This window comes from Bufo gargarizans, chromosome 8 (assembly GCF_014858855.1).
Source record: "Bufo gargarizans isolate SCDJY-AF-19 chromosome 8, ASM1485885v1, whole genome shotgun sequence".
In the NCBI taxonomy this organism is placed as follows: Eukaryota; Metazoa; Chordata; class Amphibia; order Anura; family Bufonidae; genus Bufo; species Bufo gargarizans.
Window position 1 is genome coordinate 40,939,471 of NC_058087.1, and position 15,053 is coordinate 40,954,523.

The 15,053-nt window shown below is 47.7% G+C and overlaps 1 protein-coding gene across 1 annotated transcript in view; it reads left to right on the top strand.

Annotated features, from left to right (window-relative positions):
- The first annotated feature begins 442 nt into the window (after positions 1-442).
- Positions 443-15,053, top strand: part of RBM45 (RNA binding motif protein 45) — a 29,625-nt gene continuing 15,014 nt past the window's right edge. The window contains exons 1-4 of the mRNA XM_044303380.1: positions 443-793; positions 10,711-10,833; positions 12,070-12,196; positions 13,401-13,535. Coding sequence (XP_044159315.1) covers positions 515-793; positions 10,711-10,833; positions 12,070-12,196; positions 13,401-13,535 — 664 coding nt within the window. The 5' untranslated portion in view covers positions 443-514. The remainder of the gene's footprint in view (positions 794-10,710; positions 10,834-12,069; positions 12,197-13,400; positions 13,536-15,053) is intronic.

The following is a 15,053-nucleotide window of genomic DNA, read 5'->3' on the forward strand; positions in this document are numbered from 1 at the left end:
TGTGAGCCCACCTTCATGGGGATTGTCATGATCTGACGTGGTATATGTCGTTTAGAAGGAAGGAATGAATGGTGCTGCACTCTTCCCACCAATCTGTCGGAATCTGTGCCCTCTATTCTGTGGGGAAGATTTATCCAAACTGGTGTAAAGTAGAACCGGCTTAGTCGCCCAAAGCAACCAATCAGATTCTACCTTTCATTTTATAAAGGAGCTGTGATAAATGAAAGGTGGAATCTGATTGGTTGCTATGGGCAACTAAGACAGTTCTACTTTACACCAGTTTTGTCTGCAGGCAGCTTTAGGACAATGCACAGCAGCACAATGGAGGCCACTCAGCATACAGTACAAGGAATGCTGCAGCCTGCAGTGCCCCTGCCAATGACTAGGGGTCGCTGTTCCAGAAAAGCCGGCTCATTGATGACGTCACCGGAAGAGGCGGGGATTACTGCTTTGCGTATAGCTAACGGCTGGTCAGTGCTCTGTTTGCGGTCGGCTGCTCGCAGTAACGGTAAAGATGGAGGATAGCAGTGCATTTCGCCCTTCGGCCGGGAATCTGGACGATCCCCCTAACAGCCGGGTGTTCCTGGTGGTCAGCAAGTCGCTGACGGAGGATATGATCCGGGAGAAATTCTCGGGGTTCGGAGACATCCAGGACATCTGGGTGGTGAAGGACCGGCACACAAAGGAGTCGAAAGGCATCGCCTTCGTGAAGTACGCGAAATCTTCTCAGGCGTGCCGGGCTATGGAGGAGATGCACGGCCGCTGCCTCAGCGACAACACCAAGCCTATCAAGGTGCGAGACGTTGTGGGGAATCATGTCGGCCAATCAGATCGCTGCTTTCTTTTCTATGCTGCAGTGTGATTGGCCGACAACGCCTTAGGCTGTAGTGCAGTTGCTTTCAACAACCAATCAGATTCCATCTTAATTATTTGCACAGGTTTTCAAAATGTAACTAGTTTTCTGATTGGTTTAGTTGCTTTAATGAAGGCAGACACTTATCGCTCCAGTGCATTTTGTGGGAGTTGTGAGAAAACTCGGGTGTTTCCTGAGGACTGAGTCACATGACCGCGTTCAGACCAGGAAACGCAGCCCGTGTTGGCTGCACCGACCGTGGCTCTCCTGTCCTAAACGTTCATTATTGTACTGTACTTATAAGCATTAGCCCTGCAATCTGATAGGAACTGACTGGGTCATAGTAATTTGAGGGGTGGACTGGCCATAGACCTTAGGCCTCCTTTCCCGCTTACATTCTGTTTTTTTGCGTTCCATATACGGTCTGTATATTAATTTCAATGGATCCACCCCAAAAAACGGAAGGTGCTCTGTATGCCTTCCGTTTCTGTAGTAACGTTCAAACATAGAACATGTCCTATTATTGTCTGCATTATGGACAAGGAAAGTACTGTTAGGGGCCAGCTGTTCCGTTCCGCAAAATACGGGATGCACACTGATGTCATCCGTATTTTTTGTGGATCTGTTTTTTTACGAACCGCAAAACCATATGGTCGTGTGCAGGAGGCCTTACAGGGAAATTTCCAGGTGGCCCGATACCCAGAGGGGCTGCCTGAGCCCTCCTTAACAATCTGATGCCCTCAGCATTAAAACTGTTGTCTCACTTCAGCAAGTGGCATTTATCGTGTAGAGAAAGGGGGTTCTGCACTTTGTTTAAACTGATGATCTGTCCTCTGGATAAATCATCAGCTTCTGATCGGCGGGGGTCCAACACTCGGGACCCCTGCCGATCAGCTGTTTGAGAAGGCAGCGGCGCTCCAGCAGCGTGCGGCCTTCTCACTGTTTACCGCCGGCCCAGTGACATCACAACTAGTATCACTGGGCGGGGTTAAGCTACGTTCCCTTAAATGGAGTTTAGCCCCGCCTAGGCCAGTCATGACGTCACTCGGCCGGCGGTAAACAGTGAGAAGGCCGCGGTGCTGCTGGAGCGCCGCTACCTTCTCAAACAGCTGATCGGCAGGGGTCCCGGGTGTCGGGCCCCCGCCGATCAGAAGCTGATGATCTATCCAGAGGATAGATCATCAGTTTAAACAAAGTGCAGAACCCCTTTAATACAAGACACTTACTAATGTATTGTGATTGTCCATATTGCTTCATTTGCTGGCTTGGTGCATTTTTCCATCACATTATACACTGCTTGTTTCCATGGTTACATACCACCCTGCAATCCATCAGTGGTGGTCGTGCTTGCACAATGAAGGACAAAGCAGTAGCTTATGTGCGCTCCCACGGTCCCGGCCACCAGAGAGGCTGACACTTTTTCCTATATTGTGCAAGCACGACCACCACTGACGGATTGCAGGGTGGTCTGTAACCATGGAAACGAGCAGTGTATAATGTTATGGGGGGGGGGGGGGAAATAATGAAGCCAACAAAGGAGACAATATGGACAATCACAATACATTAGTAAATGCCTTGTATTAACTTTCTCTACATGATAAATGTCACTTGCTGAAGTGACACAAACCATTTAATTAAAGGGGGTTGTCCGGGCTTTTTCTATTGATGACCTATTCTCACGATACGTCATCAATATCAGGGTGGGGGGGTCCAATCCCCTCCGATCAGTTGTTTGAGGAGACAGTTGCCGTTTCTCTTCCTGCTCTGCTGTCCCATAGACATACAGCAGCGAGCATGAAGAGAGAAGGGAGACTGCGCGTGTCATCTCCTGAAACAGCTGAAGTGCCGGGTGTCGGACCCCCACCGATCTGTTACTGATGACCTATCCTGAGGCTAGGACATCAATAGTAAAAATCCTGGACAACCCCATTAAGGTTAATTAAAGGGAACCTGTCATCACCTTTACGCTGCCCATACTAACGGCAGAATAAAGTAGAGACAGGTGAGTTGATTTCAGCGCTCTGTCATTTATAAGTTAAAAGTAAGTGGTGGCCGAGAACCAACATCACAATCATTGCAGACTGGGCCTGGAAGAGAGTCAAGGCCACCTGAGAAGAGTCCTGGTTATTCATGAATTCCTGCTCTTTGTCCCCCTGCTGATGACTGACAGTCTTCTCCCTAGCAGAGAACTGCCAATCAGATGGTCGGGGAGAGCAGGAGATTATGAATAACCAGGACTCTTCTCTGGTAGATTTAACTCTTCAGGGCCTGGGCTGCAGTGATTATGATGCTGGTTCTCTGCAACATCAAATCACTGTCGTTTGGAACGCTACATTTCTGTTAAAACTGTTACTTTATTAATCAGAAAAACAAAAGGGAAGGGGGACTAACCTATATTAAAATTCTAGGACACCATCCATTCAGTATAGGGTCGATATGAGGACCTATAAGCCGCATACACGGTAAATGCAGCTGCGGATGGGGTCACTAGAAATGCCGCAGGCTAGTGCTATACTGCAAGTGAAAGCAGAGGGCCATGGGGCCGTGCTAATTGATTCCACAGAAGTAAGCACTAAGGTGCGGTCAGTGTGCTCTGAATCACTACCAGCTCATGGATCCCTCGACTAAAGTTATGGATAGACTAATCCAGTGATAAACATCTGCCTGCAGAAGCCGATCTCAATTGAATCCATCCGTTCATGTGAAACGGATGTCTAAGAATCGGCCCTGCAGACACGAATCACTGGATCTAAGCTAAGCTGGGTGAAACAGGAAGAACTGGATTGCTGTTGCTCATCTAACTGCAGAGGGCTGAGAACCGCAGACCTCAACTGCAGTGTGAGCGCAAAGCAGATACAAATGAACATTGATTCATCCCCACACCACACTCAACGCGTTTCGCCATAAGGCTCGTCAGGAGCGTGTATCTGTGGTTCGCAGGATAAATATTCAAAGCTGCTGAGCCTCCATTACAGAGGCTGCAGCTGTAAGTACGAGGTGGCCGAACGCGGCCGCTCAGGTGCACAGAATATGAGGAGAGTCCTCCTCCCCTCAACTGAGCCCCGCCTGCAGAACGGCCAATGAGGACGCAGGAGGCACGGCATCGCCGCATCATCCATCCCGCCCCCATTGTGCCGCCCCCTCGATGAGACCGGCCCAGATGAATGTAATAACATTCTACATTAAAGTTAGAGTAAATATATACGGCGACTTACTACCCTGGCAACGTTTGTATAGCTCCGATCGGGACAGGGATCATGAAGTGGTATGAACTACATTGTATTTTATTTAATTTTTTACACTGCCCCTTTAAATCAGCCTGATCACAGTATTGCCGTCTAGTAAAAATGCTGCTGGGTCTTTCCTGACCCTCCTGTATTGTCTCCACCACCACCGATTGATGTCCTCAATTAATTAAATAAAATAAATAAAATTAAATAAAATACAATGTAGTTCATACCACTTCATGATCCCTGTCCCGATCGGAGCTATACAAACGTTGCCAGGGTAGTAAGTCGCCGTATATATTTACTCTAACTTTAATGTAGAATGTTATTACATTCATCTGGGCCGGTCTCATCGAGGGGGCGACACAATGGGGGCGGGATGGATGATGCGGCGATGCCGTGCCTCCTGCGTCCTCATTGGCCGTTCTGCAGGCGGGGCTCAGTTGAGGGGAGGAGGACTCTCCTCATATTCTGTGCACCTGAGCGGCCGCGTTCGGCCACCTCGTACTTACAGCTGCAGCCTCTGTAATGGAGGCTCAGCAGCTTTGAATATTTATCCTGCGAACCACAGATACACGCTCCTGACGAGCCTTATGGCGAAACGCGTTGAGTGTGGTGTGGGGATGAATCAATGTTCATTTGTATCTGCTTTGCGCTCACACTGCAGTTGAGGTCTGCGGTTCTCAGCCCTCTGCAGTTAGATGAGCAACAGCAATCCAGATCTTCCTGTTTCACCCAGCTTAGCTTAGATCCAGTGATTCGTGTCTGCAGGGCCGATTCTTAGACATCCGTTTCACATGAACGGATGGATTCAATTGAGATCGGCTTCTGCAGGCAGATGTTTATCACTGGATTAGTCTATCCATAACTTTAGTCGAGGGATCCATGAGCTGGTAGTGATTCAGAGCACACTGACCGCACCTTAGTGCTTACTTCTGTGGAATCAATTAGCACGGCCCCATGGCCCTCTGCTTTCACTTGCAGTATAGCACTAGCCTGCGGCATTTCTAGTGACCCCATCCGCAGCTGCATTTACCGTGTATGCGGCTTATAGGTCCTCATATCGACCCTATACTGAATGGATGGTGTCCTAGAATTTTAATATAGGTTAGTCCCCCTTCCCTTTTGTTTTTCTGATTAATAAAGTAACAGTTTTAACAGAAATGTAGCGTTCCAAACGACAGTGATTTGATTTTGATAGGTGGAACGTATACCATATATCAGTTATACCAGTGAAATGGTTCTCTGCAACCACTTACTTTTAGCTCATGAGTGACACACTGCTGAAATTCCTGTCACTATTTTATGCTGCTGAGGTCAGCATAAGGCCGAATGCACACGGCCGTGAGCGGTCCGTGGAACCGCGGCCTGGATTCCTGCTGAGTGCAGGAGCGCATGGCGTCATGGGTTGCTATGACGCCGTGCGCTCCCTGCTGCCGGCACAGTACAGAAATACACTGGTATGATCTATACCAGTGTATTACTGTACTGCGGCAGCAGGTAGCGCACGGCGTCATAGCAACCCATGACGCCATGCGCTCCTGCACTCAGCAGGAATCCAGGCGGCGGTTCCACGGACCGCTCACGGCCGTGTACATTCGGCCTAAAGTTGATGACAGGTTCCCTTTAAACAGGTGCCCTCCTGAACTAAACGATATTGCCGTACTCATTGTGGTGTTACGGCAGTAGTTTATGCTGCACTGTGTATTTGGTTCTGCAGGGGCGGTATTTTGTGCTTTACTGTGGTATTTCTGGCTCCGCCTACTTCTGCTAGCCTTGCCTTCTGTCAGTTTGGACCCGCCTACAACATGGGGCCACTTCTATTTTTTCCAGGGCCACTTTAAGTTCCCATTCTGCCCCTGAATTTATGATAATCCGTTCACATCTGATTGTGGGTCTATTGTACTGTACTCGCACCATCAGCATTAGACGTGATCTGATGGGGACTGATTGGATCAGTTCGGGTCAGTGGGGCCACGGTCGGTCTGGGAGATGGCATAAAATAAAGAACACAGACGCTTACCTGCTAAAGCCCCCGCCATTCCAGCACTCCCCTTCTTTGCTTACTGTGCTGCAGTAATGATGTGCCTACTTGTCTGTTGCAGTAAATCGCTTGCATCAGTGAGCCTGCGCTGTACACAACTGAGGCTAGTGATTGGCTACATGTCACATGGGGTTGTCCACTCCATTAAAAGTGATGGCCTGTCCTCTGGTTAGGCCATCACTATCTGTTCAGTGGGGGTCCGACACCCTGTAGCGCTTGTCTGTCGTTAAGTGAGCAGAGTTGCTTACTACAGCACTGCTCTCATTGAAGTGAATGGGAGCAGCACTGCGGTAATCGGCTCCATCCGCAGCACAGAGGGCGGATCTACGTGCTTCCGGCACAAGAGTTACTGCAGTCGATCAACAGAGATGCAGGGTGATCAGATAGTGATGCTATCACTTGGAAAGGAGTTGGCAACCCCCTTTAAAGGCTATGGACACCTTTTTGGTGGGGCAATTTTTTTTATTAACGTACTCTATTCATTTTGAGGTTAGGCTACTTTCACACTTGCGTTCGGGGCTCCGCTTGTGAGTTCCGTTTGAAGGCTCTCACAAGCGGCCCCGAACGGATCCGTACTGCCCCAATGCATTCTGAGTGGATGCGGATCCGCTCAGAATGCATCAGTCTGGCACCGTTTGTCCTCCGCTCAGCAGACGGACACCCGAATGCGGAGGCAAACGGATCCGTCCAGACTTACAATGTAAGTCAATGGGGACGGATCCGTTTGAAGTTGACACAGTATGGCTAAATTTTCAAACGGATCCGTCCCCCATTGACTTTCAATGTAAAGTCAAAACTAATCCGTTTGCACTATCATGAACAAAAAAAATATATATATATATTTTTTTTGTTCATGGTAATGCAAACGGATCCGTTCTGAACGGATCTAAGCGTTTGCATTATAGGTGCGGATACGTCTGTGCAGACACCAGACGGATCCGCTCCGAACGCAAGTGTGAAAGTAGCCTAAACCTGTTTCTTTTTCAAATATGTCTTTATTAAAATATTTAACCCCTTTCTCTGTACATCGTTGAGATTCTTTATTAGCAAGATGTTTATACTGTTCTCTGGTGGCTCATGTGAAGCCTGATCTCCTGACAGCTCATAAACACTCATTATAGCTCACTTCTAATCAAACTGTTAAAATTATGGCTTAAAGGGGTTTTCCCACTTTGCTAAATCAGCCTGAGCTGCAGTCACTCTGCTGGTAACTTCCTGCTTTCTGCAGATAAGGCTGGGCGGGCTTAGGCAGCTAGAGTGAAGGCGGCCACGCCTCCTTATGACATCACACTGAGAGCTGAGTCCTGTGTGCTCGTTCATGTGAAAACTATGACTCACAGTCTGGCATCCTGCAGTGTCTGAGGCCCCTCCCCCTGCTGGGGAATCAGCTCTGCTACACCTCTCTTCCCTGAACCTCTTTATATAGAGCTCAGCTACATCTGTCTGTGCGCCCCGCATCACGGACCCATTCACTTCAATGGGTCCGCAATCCGGGAGATGCGGTGCACTGAGCGAAACCCCACGGAAGCTCCTCAGAGTGCTTCTGTGGGGTTTCTGGCCGTGCCTACGCATTGCAAAAAAGTCGTGCCTGCACTACTAGAACGGACTGATCACGGATCCATTCAAGTGAATGGGTCTGGGAGCCGTCTGCGGGAGCTGCACGGATGTTGCCCGCACATAGGGTACCACAATTTACGGTCCCCAATGCATGGAACGGCCAACACACATTCATGTAGATGAGCCCTAACGGAGAGATGGCGAGGAATTTATCTGTATAGAGAAAGCAGAAGGGGGAATGGTAAATTCTTGCTTTGTAAATTCTCAAGTACACTCTTTGTGCCGCCATATGGTTTTATATTGCACCATAATTCAGAAGGATTCTCTTCTAGAACAGTCCATAATGCAATTAGAAGCATGCAGAGGTAGTGTATAGCCCCATAGACTTCTATTGGAACATAACAGAGAGATGGCGGGGCATTTTTTTTACCAGAGAGATGGCGGGCATTTTTTTTACCAGAGAGATGGCGGGGCATTTTTTTACCAGAGAGATGGCGGGCATTTTTCTACCAGAGAGATGGCGGGCATTTTTCTACCAGAGAGATGGCGGGCATTTTTCTACCAGAGAGATGGCGGGCATTTTTTTACCAGAGAGATGGCGGGCATTTTTTTACCAGAGAGATGGCGGGCATTTTTTTACCAGAGAGATGGCGGGCATTTTTTTACCAGAGAGATGGCGGGGCATTTTTTTTACCAGAGAGATGGCGGGGCATTTTTTTACCAGAGAGATGGCGGGGCATTTTTTTACCAGAGAGATGGCGGGGCATTTTTTTACCAGAGAGATGGCGGGGCATTTTTTTACCAGAGAGATGGCGGGGCATTTTTTTACCAGAGAGATGGCGGGGCATTTTTTTACCAGAGAGATGGCGGGGCATTTTTTTACCAGAGAGATGGCGGGGCATTTTTTTACCAGAGAGATGGCGGGGCATTTTTTTACCAGAGAGATGGCGGGGCATTTTTTTACCAGAGAGATGGCGGGGCATTTTTTTACCAGAGAGATGGCGGGGCATTTTTTTACCAGAGAGATGGCGGGGCATTTTTTTACCAGAGAGATGGCGGGGCATTTTTTTACCAGAGAGATGGCGGGGCATTTTTTTACCAGAGAGATGGCGGGGCATTTTTTTACCAGAGAGATGGCGGGGCATTTTTTTACCAGAGAGATGGCGGGGCATTTTTTTACCAGAGAGATGGCGGGGCATTTTTTTACCAGAGAGATGGCGGGGCATTTTTTTACCAGAGAGATGGCGGGGCATTTTTTTACCAGAGAGATGGCGGGGCATTTTTTTACCAGAGAGATGGCGGGGCATTTTTTTACCAGAGAGATGGCGGGGCATTTTTTTACCAGAGAGATGGCGGGGCATTTTTTTACCAGAGAGATGGCGGGGCATTTTTTTACCAGAGAGATGGCGGGGCATTTTTTTACCAGAGAGATGGCGGGGCATTTATCAGTGTAGAGAAAGCAGAATGGGGGATGGGAAATTCTTGCTTTGTAAAGTCTCAAGTACTCTTTGTGCCGCCATATGGTTTTATATTGAGCTATAATTCAGAAGTATTCTCTCCTAGAACAGTCCATAATGCAAGGCATGCAGAGGTAGTGTATAGCCCCATAGACTTCTATTGAAGTTCTGTTCTCTGTGTGCTGCCATATGGTGCCATTATATGGCACTGATACAGAAGTGCCGCCATATTGTGCAACTATAGGACACTTCTATCCAGCAGTATTCTCCCCTAGAACTTGTCACAATGAAAGCAGAGGCATGTGGAGGTGCAGTGTGGCCCTGTTGACTTCTCTTGGGGCCACATTGCATTATATTTCATACAACTAGCAGCTTGTGTGGGGCAGTTGGACATCAGCCCATGCTAATGTCAGGAAGTGCAAAGCAGGGGCCACCTTATCAGAGAAGCAGTGGGGCCAGCTGTTATGTGACCTGACAAGGGGACAGAACACATAGTGAGGTCTGATCAGGGACAGAGGGACAGAACACATAGTGAGGTCTGATCAGGGACAGAGGGACAGAACACATAGTGAGGTCTGATCAGGGACAGAGGGACAGAACACATAGTGAGGTCTGATCAGGGACAGAGGGACAGAGCACACAGTGAGGTCTGATCAGGGACAGAGGGACAGAGCACATAGTGAGGTCTGATCAGGGACAGAGCTGGAGGACGCTGAGCACGTTCCTTCACTACCCGGCAGAGCAGAGTGTAATCTGACTCCTCTCCAGCCCCTCCTCCCTCTCTCCCAAGTCTGCAGTGTAAACAGAGCATGCGTGGCTCTGTGTCAGAAGCAGCAGAAGGAAATGAACGGCCGGCTGTGCGCGTTCATGAAAGAGAGGAGAGGCCGGCCACTGGATGATGTGGTTAATCTGCGCAGGCGCGGCGCCTGCATTCGGCAGGGAGAGTTGGCCGTATCTAGGGGAGACACATGACAACACAGAGGTAGGAGGGGAAGGATTTTATCAAAAAGGAAGGGAATTGGCTAATACATTGTATTTACAAAAATGATCACTGTTATATCATTAGCAGATTAAACAGTGATCATTGAAATGGGACAACCCCTTTAAAGGGCTTTACTAACTGATGACTTATCCTGGATAGGTCATCAGTATCTGATCAGTGGGGATCCAACACCCGGGATCCCCACCGATCAGCTGTTTTTGAAGGCACCAGCGTTGGCAGTAGTGCCGCGGCCTTCTCTCTGCTTTTCCTAGGCCAGTTCATCGATCACGTGGCCTAGAGCAGCTCAGCTCTATAGAAGTGAATGGGGCTGAGCTGTGATACCAGGCACAGCCACAATACTATGTACGGCACTGAGAGAAGGTAGGAGCACTTGTGCTTTCTCAAGTGGCTGATTGGTGGGAGTGTCGGACCCCCACCCATCAGATACTGATGACCTATCCAATCGTGGACAAGAAATAATAGGAAGTTCTATTTTAGAGCCGGCCATGTGCGGTCCGCAAAACACATACGGTTGTCTAAATGCACCCTTATATAAGAATTTTTTTTTTTTTTAAACCCATATATTTTAGGTATTTATCGCTCAGTCCCGAGGATCCACAAGTCACAGAGAAGTGGAGGATGAAGAATTAACAAGGATTTTTGTCATGATCCCAAAATCTTATACGGAAGAAGACATAAAGAGCAAGTTTAAGGTACAAGAATATTGATACTGTATCTGACAAACGCCTGACCAGAATGTAAAGGGGATTCCTGTATGTGATGTGTAAGGAGCCGTCCGCAGAGTCCAGGCGTCATTTGGTGTAGCCTGCATTCTGTTAACAGATTTCTGATGGACTGTGATGACAGGTTACCATAAATTGCACCTGAATTATGTTCCCATTGCTGGCACAATTTATAAAGCAGTCTGTGCCGGGCGAGAAGATTTGGAGCCCCCTTAATGCTCAGCAAGGAGAGAGCAAGGGAGATTGCTATAACGGAGGCCCCAAGCTCTGTTGGTACTATATGTGCAAAAATCAAGATGCCATAGTGCTATAAGAGAGCCAAATCTACAGCGAGAAATAGTCGCACCTTTGTGCTCTTCAGGCAGCCAACAAGCGGGATCTGACTTTATATTGTGACGTCTAGAAGATGAATTTATGACCCTAATAGGGTCGTGGATCATAACCCCCTTTTCATATATGCAGGCCCAAACTTACTGCATCATACTCCCCTGGTGTGAAACTGGACTAAACGCACTAAAACAGGGGTGGGCTACCTGCGGCACTCCAGATGTTGTGACACTACAAATCCCAGCATGCTCCATTTATTTCTGAGAGTTTTGAGAAGAGCAGAACAAGTATGTGAGCTAGGAGTTGTAGTCACAGGTTGCCCACCCCTGCACTAGAACCACCAGACAACAAATGGCTAGCTGGAGCAGCGAGGAGGTCCACGAACATCGCCATCCTCGATGTGCAGTAAACAAAACACTCCTATTGCCGCAGTGTGTTTTGCGTCATGCCGAGCCTCCTGCACCGGTTACCCCCAACATGTCTAGACAGCCAGAACATTTATTTTGTAATGAGAACGTGCCTGGCATGGAACATCCACATATGTGAAAGGTCAACTCTGGTAAACCTCCGGACCTGATATTCCCGCAATGGACTCGCTCGTGTGAAACAGCCCTAATGGTAACATATGATGCAGCGAGTTCCTATCTGACCATGGGTCTATTGTACTGTCCGATAGGAACTCGCTACATCATGTGTTACTACAATGCTGAGAGTTTGGGTCAGATATGCGGCCAACAAACAGCTCGCGTATCCCGGGAGGAGCACAGCCGTGTGCATGAGCCCATATGATTTTTTTATTTTTTTTAGCCACATATTCGCTTGGACAGTAGTGTTTTGTTACGTGGTGTCTGACTCAGCTGTTTTTCCTTCTCTCACCAGGAATATGGAAATGTAGAATACTGTTCAATTATTAAGAATAAGACCACGGGGGAAAGTAAAGGCCTGGCCTACGTACGCTTCCAGAAGCCTTCTCATGCTGCCTTGGCAATTGAAAATTGTGATAGAAGTAAGTGCGGGTTTGTGGTTGTATTCTGGTTTCTGCAGATAATTAAGATGCTGAATTATTGATTGTTAATGATTCATATGACGGCATCAGAAATGAGCAGAAAGATCAATAGGAGGCGGAATGGCACAAATAGATTTGAGTGCTAGACAGCAGCCACTTGTCATGTGCGAGCAAAACTATATGCAGACTTTCAGATGTGATACAAGGTTATGTACTAGATGGGGGTAACTTAAATTGGTGGGGGTTCAAACATTGAGACCAACCCAGTAACAAGAACGGAGGTACCGGTCTTCTCTCCATGTGCTGTGCAAGAGAAGGCAGCAGATAACAATCAGATCTGGATTCCTGATCACCTGAGAGGTGATCGGGTCAGGTGCCAGTCTATTCGGTTAGTGGGACCATTTCACACCGCCCTGGTGTTAATTTAGGCTAAGGCTTCATGTACACGACCATATGCATTTTGCGGCCTGTAAATCGCGGAATACCGCGTGAGTAGGCACGCAATTGCAGTCAGTTTTGACTGCGATTGCGTTCAGATGTTGTGTTTTTTTTCCCGCGCGAGTGCAATGCGTTTTGCATGCTCGTGAGAAAAAGCTGAATGTGGTACCCAGACCCGGACTTCTTCACTGAAGTTAGGGTTTGGGTAAGGCGTTCATTTTATTAGTTTTTCCTTATAACATGGTTATAAGGGAAAATAATAGCATTCTGAATACAGAATGCTTACTAAACTGTGGATTGAGGGGTAAAAAAATTAACTCTCCTCTTCCACTTGTTCACGCAGTCGGCATCGTCTTCTTGTTTCTTCTTTCAGGACCTGCAAAAGGACCTTTGATGTAATCGCGCTCATCACGTGGTGACGTCAGCGCAGGTCCTGCTGAATGAATATAGAACATGCTGCAATTTTCACGCAACGCACAGGTGATGCGTGAAAATCACCGCTCATCTGCACAGCCCCATTGAAGTGAATGGGTCCGGATTCAGTGCGGGTGCAATGCGTTCACCTCACGTATTGCACCCGCACGGAATTCTCACCCGAGTGAAAGGGGCCTTAGACTTTTGCTGCCATTCATCAGCGCAGGATGATGCAACACAGATATCATCCGTTTTGGAGACCACGAAATACATGTGGTCGTGTGAATGAGGACTTAGCCACATATGGTTGCACAATACACATTTACACTAAAATAATTCTTTCGCTTTTTAGGCTACAAAGCAATCCTGGCCGAACCCAGGAACAAAGGATCAACATCAGAATCTCAGGATTACCATGGCTCCTCTCGGCAGCAAGAGGCACTACTGCACGAGCCTGCGGTTCCCATGTACCCCTACAGTCAGACTGGTTAGTATAATGGTTATTACGGGTCACAAGTGTTCAGTACAAGATCTGATATTCATGGGCTCGCACTATCATCCTGCATGCAACTGTGTGATCGAACCAGAGTGAAAGTGGAAGGCTAGTATATAGCATATAGAAAGGTTAGACTATTTTAATAAAAACAAATTGCAGAAATGATTTTTAGCCAAAAATATATGAATTCCAGTAAAACATGTCCCCAAAGGTCTCCATAGCCCTTTAAATAGTACTTAAAGGGGTTGTGTCACTTCAGCAAGTGGCATTTATATAGAGAAAATTAATACAAGGCACTTACTAATGTATTGTGTCCATATTGCTTTCTTTGTTGGCTGGATACTTTTTTTTATCAAATTGCCGTATTTTTCGCCCTATAAGACGCACCTAGGTTTTAGAGGAGGACATTAAGAAAAAAATATTTTTTGTTATTCCTAAGGTCATACCAGCAATCAGACCTCAGCTGACAGCCCCAATCAGACCCCCCCAATGTTAATAAGACCCTAATAAAATCTCAGCTCAGGCCCCAAAGTGTATGACCCCCAATCGGACCTCAGATAAGAGCCCCAATATAAATGAGACCCCCCATTCAGACCTCAGATCAGCCCCAATGCCTTTTATCAGCCCCCCAGCAGCCCCCATACCTCCGTACACTGGAGCAGGCAGCTCCGCCCCTAATCTGCCTGCTCACGCGCTCCCACCAACGTTCCCACTGCTGGCCGGTCCCGGTCCGCATCAGCGAGCATGAGCTGCAGGGGCCAGGCTCTCCTTCTCTCTTCAGGTATGTCTGGTACATCGCAGGCTGCTGTTCCTATGCAGCGCAGCCTGCGATGTACCGAGAATAATCAATACGCTGCACAATTTAAATGTCTTTGCCCTGTATTCACCCCATAAGACTCACTAGCATTCCCCCCCCCCCCCCCCATTTAAGGGGGGGGGGGGAAAGTGCTTCTTATGGGGTGAAAAATATGGTATACACTGTTTGTTTCCATGGTTACGACCACCATGCAATCCATCAGCGGTGCTCGAGCTTGCATACTATAGGAAAAAGTGCCAGCCTCACCGGTGACTGGGAACGTGAGAGCTCATATAGGCTTTTTTTTTTTTTTTTTTTTTATATAAATAGTATGCAAGCACGGCCATGCTGATGGATTACAGGGTGGTCGTAACCATGGAAACAAGCAGTGTATAATGTGATGGAAAAATTAATCCAGCCAGTAAAGGAAGCAATATAATTAATACATTAGGAAGTACCTTTTATTAACTCTCTATATAATAAATGCCATCTGCTGAAGTGAGACAGCCCCTTTAAGGCTGGGTTCACACTTGAGCGTTGCGCAAACGCGCGTTTTACGCGCGTTTTTGACGCGCATTTTTATGCGCGTTTTTGTAATAGTAAACGCGCGTTTGACGCGCGTTTGTGTGATTCACTACAGTGTCCTATGGCCACAAACGCCCCAAAAGTCGCTCATGTACTTTTTGGAGCGTCGGGCGTTTTACAGCGCGATC